This window comes from Punica granatum, chromosome 2 (genome assembly GCF_007655135.1).
Source record: "Punica granatum isolate Tunisia-2019 chromosome 2, ASM765513v2, whole genome shotgun sequence".
Taxonomy (NCBI): Eukaryota; Viridiplantae; Streptophyta; class Magnoliopsida; order Myrtales; family Lythraceae; genus Punica; species Punica granatum.
Window position 1 is genome coordinate 1,888,941 of NC_045128.1, and position 6,962 is coordinate 1,895,902.

General features: G+C 39.9%; 1 protein-coding gene across 1 annotated transcript; it reads left to right on the plus strand.

Moving 5' to 3' along the window:
- Window positions 1-3,522: 3,522 nt before the first annotated feature.
- LOC116197438 (protein ALTERED XYLOGLUCAN 4-like) lies at window positions 3,523-5,575 on the plus strand. Its single transcript, XM_031527582.1, has 3 exons — window positions 3,523-3,770; window positions 3,863-4,149; window positions 4,455-5,575. The coding sequence occupies exons 1-3, from the start codon at window positions 3,596-3,598 to the stop codon at window positions 5,223-5,225; spliced, it is 1,233 nt and encodes a 410-aa protein (XP_031383442.1). The 5' UTR covers window positions 3,523-3,595; the 3' UTR covers window positions 5,226-5,575.
- The last annotated feature ends 1,387 nt before the right edge of the window (window positions 5,576-6,962 follow it).

Below are 6,962 nucleotides of genomic sequence, written 5' to 3' on the forward strand. Positions count from 1 at the left end.
ATGAAATTATTGCTATTCACCCCAATAAAAAGTTTATATTTTTATTACCCCTCTAAATATCTCGCCGGTCCTGATTTAAATCCTGCTTCTGTCCTTGGTTAATTGTGACAGGGATACAATTGATTATTTCAGGTGATCAAAAGAGAGTGAATTTTGGAATTGAATGAACTTGCCACTCATATTTATTTACTCCATGGATTTGTCTAAATTGTAAACAAATATAAGTAAATAAATAAATAAATATTTGAATAAATTTTGAAAAAAGGAAATTCCAAGTTTATGTGGTTGGACGGGGATGTGTCCCCGCAGCCAAACATTGTCCCAATTCGCAACGAGTTGAAGAAAGGATAACATGCAATCGGATTCTCTCTGTTTTTCGTCCTTTTGGTAATTATCTTAACCTTTACTAAGCTAGCTAGTCGAGCAATTATATACAACATAATAGAGAAGTCAAATTCTGGTTGTTTTTGACAACAAAGACGGCATAAATCCGATAGTATCGAATCATCTTAAAATAGTTGCACTAAACCAGTCTTATGATAAGATCTCGTCTCAATGTAGGATTCCATCCTTGAACAAGGAAAATAATAATGCTATTGTTTGGGGAGTGATTTGACAAGTTTACCATAATTCAGAAACCATTTTCAAAGCTTATGACGAGCAAATCATCGAGAAATATAGAGAAACCGAAGAGTATTCAACTGGTTGCAAATCGAGGCATGTACCCATTCGGATATCCATGATTGAATATCTATAGATATGCACAAGATTTTATTATATGTCAAGCATTGAAAATTTTGTGAAAATATTTTTATGAGGTTATTGGGCAATTTTTGTCTTTGGCTATAATTATGGCAGGATCACATGAAGGAGAGCTGTTCTTGTTCTAGAGAAAAACCCCATGTGATGGGCTTCCCCGGCCAACTTGTCTACGGCTGTATGTATGTGTGTGCGTCCATTTAATTAATTATATATTGATTGATTTTCCTGCATTATATATATTTTTAATTATATATTGCACCAATTGACCAACTAATCTGGCGGTGATTGTGTGAACAGTAAATTTAATTTGTAATATAAAATATATATGGGTGAATATATATATATATAGATGTATATATACAGTTTGATGTTCACCTTTCCCTCGCGTACTTAAACAATAGTAAGAACCTTCTCTCAATGTCACCTCCTTCGGATGGATCTTGACATTAGCTAGCTAGTACACATAATTTGTCTCATGTGTCTAGCTTCTAATCGAACTATATATCCATGGCCTCCTAAGAAATCAAAATGATTCTTTCTTAGATGCGTACTTTGTTCTCGTGCACGTCAGGTGGAACGAGTGAAGACTTCCGCTCGAGTATTACAGTTTTCTAAAATTCAGATAAAAAACGAGTTTATATTAATAATACAAAGAACGTATGAGTATTATCTTTATCTAATTATTGATGAGAGACGCCTTGATAACATCCCTTCATTTGTTTATCATATGGAAGACTTTTTTGAATATATGTATTTTCAATTTGCATCAAATATATTTTCACAAGTATCATCATCACGATCTCACCCAAGTCCGAGTCATGTCATGTCAAACCAAATATGGAGGAGCATGGCAGCAATACACCGCCTAATAGATATAGATTGCAGTTTTTTGAATGATACTACTCCTAAAATTTTGAAATGTCTAGTGCCAATATCATCAAATTAGCGATAGAAAACTATTACCTATTGTCACATTATAGGATATAGAGAGAGATCGAGAGCACAAACTGATTGAGTAACTGCCAAAGGTCCCACGAACCCGGGGAGATCTCATCCGAAATCAATGCTGAAATCGATCGATCTTTCGAGCTCATAAGCTATGAACAGCTCTAGAATCAAAGGAACTATTGCAAGAGGAATAATCGATTATGATTTAAATTCGTGAGCAAACTATCACGCTAATGTACTTGTGTCGTGTCCCGCCGACAGGTGCGTAAATTATGTTGTGAGCCCAAATGGCCCAAAGGGAAAACAGAGTAGTGTGTGAATTGTGTCCTAACAAGAGGACAGCCCCCACACTGTGGGGATCGGATGGCCCAGTGGCCCATTTCATTGGGATGGGGAGGGACGAAGACAGAGTGCCATTCAAGATTGGACAAAAGGTTACCCTTTGCTTTGGCTTGTAACGTAGGCTTCGAATTGATTAGGGAATCGTGCGTTTGTCTGGGACTGTTCCCGGAGCTGGCTTAGCAGTAAGATTGTATTGGAAACATACGTATCTATCAACATCATCCATACAATATCTTTAGAAGAAACAAGATAAAGACAATGACACGTGAAAATGTCAGATACTAATCAAAATTAACTATGATATTTTGAGATAATGTGATGATGATAATTGATAGGTGAAGAACAATAAAGGGCAGTTCGGAACTCACGATGATCGAATGCCTCGATGATGGTTTGAATTTGAGTTGGTTCACTTCTCGTACATGATCTCCTTATAATTATTGGAGCAAGTGCCTCGCAGCGAGTACCTCAAACCGTTGTCTACTCGGTAAGGGTGCTCAAACATAGCATCATGGAGTGGACCAGGCATTTGATGGGGTTGTTTGTTTGGTCTATTTCAAGCCAAGAAAGGTCAGCCTGAAAGATCCCAACCAGCATAGTACTCTCTGTCGGTAGACAAAACGAAAGTTCGGTAAACTTCAATCGAGAAACCGAGATTTGTATAAGACGAGAAACGGGAAGAATAGCTGAGGGCCTATGACTAAACCTTAGAGCCCAATGGGCCTTCGAGTTGACGAAGGAATTCGGAAATCCAACTATATAACGGGCTCATGAGAACAATTTGGGCCAAACTTAGGACCAAATAAATTGTTTCAGGTTTGTTCCTGGGCCCATAGATTGTTGGTTACAAGCGAGCATGGGATTGCTCAACCCGTTCATGGTCGTTACAGGCGTGCACGTAATATGTCGATGCATAACGAATTGTGAATTCGGATCATGAATTTCAATCCTCCATTGCAGTGTAGTTCACAAACCGCGATCGCAGTAGAAGTTATAGATTCAGACTCCGTGTGATATAATGATAATATCAAATATCATCTGGAACATGGTGGTTTATGGTTAATGAACAACAACTGATTAGGTGATGTCGGAGCCCATTCTGTGCGCGTCTCAATTATTCTACCATCTCGAACGAGTCAAAGGAAGCCTATCCGTGCAATCCCTAGAGGTCGCGAAAACGAAGACATGCAATCGTACTCTAGATGATTTTAAAGTTTACTAGCTTCTGTGGATCATTGTTTACTTGAGCTGAGCACCCGTTTGAATGCTCTGAAGATCAATTTTTCATGATAGTATCTACATCAAGAAAACCGTTACCTAGATAAATGCACAAGGAATGATATCTTAAAGGGATCATTTGACTTTTCCGGGTGTTGGTAAACTCCACTGATGTATATAACATATGAGCAATAAATGTAATTATTTTGTAGTTTCCCTATAACTATGGATTATATATAAATATATCCCTGATTAGGGTAAAGAAGCCACCAAATTCATTGTCCAAACTTCATAAGATCTGTCAACACCCTAAACTCATGAAAGCATGAAGTCCTCGGTTTTACCAGACAAACTTATCAGCACCAGAAAGGACAGGCATCGCTTCTTCAACTTTGGTGTTCTGCCTCCTTTCCTCTTCTTCCTCAGCCTCTTCATCCTTTACTATGGCTATGAACCTCTAAGGCTCACTCGCAATGCCTATGTCCATGACCATTCGAAGTGTAAGCTTCTCCTCGAACATCTTCTACCTTACTTTGTCTAATGATTCGATCAATCTTGATGGTTTCCAGTTTCTTCATTCTCTATTTGGCAGATGAAGGAGAGGACTGTGATCTGTACATGGGCCGGTGGGTCCCGGAACTTCGAGGGTCCTCCTACACAAACTCGAGCTGCAGGACGATCCCGGACTGGAAGAACTGCTTCCTGCAGGGAAGGAAGGACAGGGATTTCCTGAATTGGAGGTGGAAACCTGTGAAATGCGAGCTCCCGAGGTTTGATCCTGAGATGTTCTTGGAAATCGTGAGAGGGAAGACAATGGCTTTCATCGGCGACTCTCTTGCTAGGAACCAAATGGAGTCCCTGCTCTGCCTCTTGTCCCAGGTCAGTTTCTCTATATTCCATTTCCGGGGAAATCAAGAAGTCATGCCAGTTTGTATGCTTTGTTCTCATCCTAGGAACAGCCTGGTCCTTGTACATCGTGTCTGTAAAGCACAGTTTGTATGCATGTCGGTGTGCATCGGACTTACTCGCTGCTGTTATTGATGTAATTAGTTAGTGGCCTCACAATACTGTAGTTTCCCTAACAAATGCAACAGTTTCATATTACCAAAAATGGAAAGCTCTTCCTATTTTGCTAACAAGAGTATATTGCTGTGAAGAGGAATTGAATTTGTTCAACATTGCAGGTAGATACTCCAGTCGACATTTACAAGGACTCAGAAAATCGATTCCATACGTGGCGATTCGCCGATCATGATTTCACCCTCAAGGTTTTCTGGTCCAGGTTCCTAGTCAACGGAGAGGAAATAGTAATCAATGGAACTCTGTCTAGCAGCTTCGAGCTTCATGTAGACAGGGTCGACGAGAAGTGGACCTCCGAACTCCCAGGAGTCGACTATGCCATCATCTCTAGTGGCCACTGGTTCTTCCGGAAAATATACGTGTATGATGGTTCCAACCTAACAGGTTGTGTCTACTGCAATGAACCTAATGTAAACTCCTTCGGCCCAGAGCGTGCTCTTGGTTTGGCCCTGAGATCTTCAATGAATCACATTAAGAATTGTAAGAATTGCAAGTCGGGGTTAGTGACTGTGCTAAGGATGTTCTCGCCTGCCCATTTCGAAAACGGGACGTGGAATACTGGTGGAATGTGCAGGAGGACAAGTCCGTACACTGAGAGAGAGGTCACCCTCGACGGCACTTACCTGCAATTTTGGAAGGTACAACTTGAAGAATTTGAACGGGTCAGGTTGGCCAGCCATGGCGGGGACTGGCGGAGGTTCGGGGTCTTGGATATCACAAGAGCAATGTTGATGAGACCAGACGGGCATGTTGGGGAGTTCTCGGGTAACAAGTGGGCGAGGGCCTACAGCGACTGCCTCCATTGGTGCCTGCCTGGTCCCATCGACGTGTGGAACGAATTTTTAATGTCATACTTGAGAAAATTAGCGAGATAATAATGGTGAATTAAAATGTTAACAGAGAATCGACGGCTAGGGACTGGTTCGACTCATCGGCGCTCAATTCAATCACTCATATATCGTAGGGGTATCCATATATATTGGCCCTTTACTTCTTTTTTAACTCCTCAACAGGTCTAAAACTCAAGAACAAACAGTTTTACTTTATGCATTGATCAGTAAACAAGTTGTTACTTGCAAAGGTATTATGCCATTTGTTTATTGATGTTTATAATTATCCAATACCTGAGGACATAGTACACAAATTAAAAAATAAAAGTTATCATGTTATTTGGAAATTCAAATAACTAATATTTCTATTATATAGATATATATATTTATTTATGTAAAAGTCCGAAGCTGAAAAATTGTTTCTCCACATTTTATGATTCCAATTCTACCCTTGACATGTCTAAAGTTTTTCCTTCTTAAATGTACCATTCGTTGCACCTCATCCGATATCTCAGGTATGCCTCAGCTAAATTTAAAAGGTTTTGTGGTGTTGAATTAATACTATTCAAATTCACCGGAATGTTGTTGTTTTCTGTTTGATCTGCCCGCCCATGATTGGGATTAAATAAGCCATCCTCCTATAGAGTATTAACCGGACTATCCGATTTGGAACTTCTCCTGGAAAAGCCAAAAACAGTAGCTTGTGTATTGGATCGGATTCTCTTATAAGTCCTATGACGCTGTGTGCATAATAAGCTGGACTTTCCTTAGTCTGAGTCCTTATAACTTGCAAGTTCTGTAATCTTTTTCATGGCCTAGACTTGACCTGATTCCTCAGTACCATCTTTTTTTTTTTTTTTGGCCAAGAATATTTTGATGGTCTGAAGTATTCAATTTTGCAACTGTTCCACATCGCTGCATAATTTTGCATAAAGCCCGGTTGTTCTAATAGAAGTGACTTGTGGATGGATCTTCCTGTAAGTTCCACTTTTGGTTCTTTCTTCTAAGTTTTGAGGAGCAACAACCTCTAATTGAACCTGGTTTAATTTAAAGATTTGCATTTGAATTTTGCCTTGAAACATGTGTACTTGTTTGCATTTTATGAAGTTAAAGCTCCTAGGCTAGCCGTGCGGTTAAAAATTGCGAGCTACCCCCACAATCAATAAAAAGCTATCGTCTTCTTATCACGTCTCTATCTTTATATCTCACCTCATATATGTACCTAAGAGGTATGTCGTGTTTCCAATATATTTGTATTTCTTATATTATATTAAGCCTTGCCACTTCATTTGCACAGTTTCGCATGTGTGGCCAATTTTAAATGGGCCTTCTCTTTGGCCAAAGAAAACAGCCGCCTTGGCCATTCCCATCAACCTCGTAGCCTCCCAAACCCCTGCCTTGCGTTTGTTGCCAGCCACCGTCGGAAGCCCTCCGGCCCAGCCTTCACATTGCAAAGCTTCCCTACTTTAGCAATTATGTAGCTTGGTCATCTCCTCCATTCGTACTTTTCCTTGACCGCTTGTGCCCCTGCCGCATTTTCACATCCCTCCATCGCTTTGCTTAAAGTATTTCAAAGTAATGGAATACAACCTAAAGGTCTTCGACACCTATAATCTTTACAAAACGTAATTAAAAAAAAAGTATAGAAACGCTAAAAGGTTGGTACAGGAGCAACAATTAATTAGTGGCATGACTCTTGGGGCCAATTGGTCCTCCTGCAAGTTATTGCTTAAGAAAACTGCAATGGATATAGCCTCGGAGCTAGTTCAGACCCTCAAGCCA

Excerpts from the sequence above, each read along its gene's own strand:
- LOC116197438 (XM_031527582.1), top strand. The coding sequence starts at position 3,596 with ATGAAGTCCTCGGTTTTACCAGACAAACTTATCAGCACCAGAAAGGAC. Across the intron at positions 3,771-3,862 it reads TGTCCATGACCATTCGAAGT|ATGAAGGAGAGGACTGTGAT; the intron begins GTAAGCTTCTCC and ends TCTATTTGGCAG. Across the intron at positions 4,150-4,454 it reads TGCTCTGCCTCTTGTCCCAG|GTAGATACTCCAGTCGACAT; the intron begins GTCAGTTTCTCT and ends TCAACATTGCAG.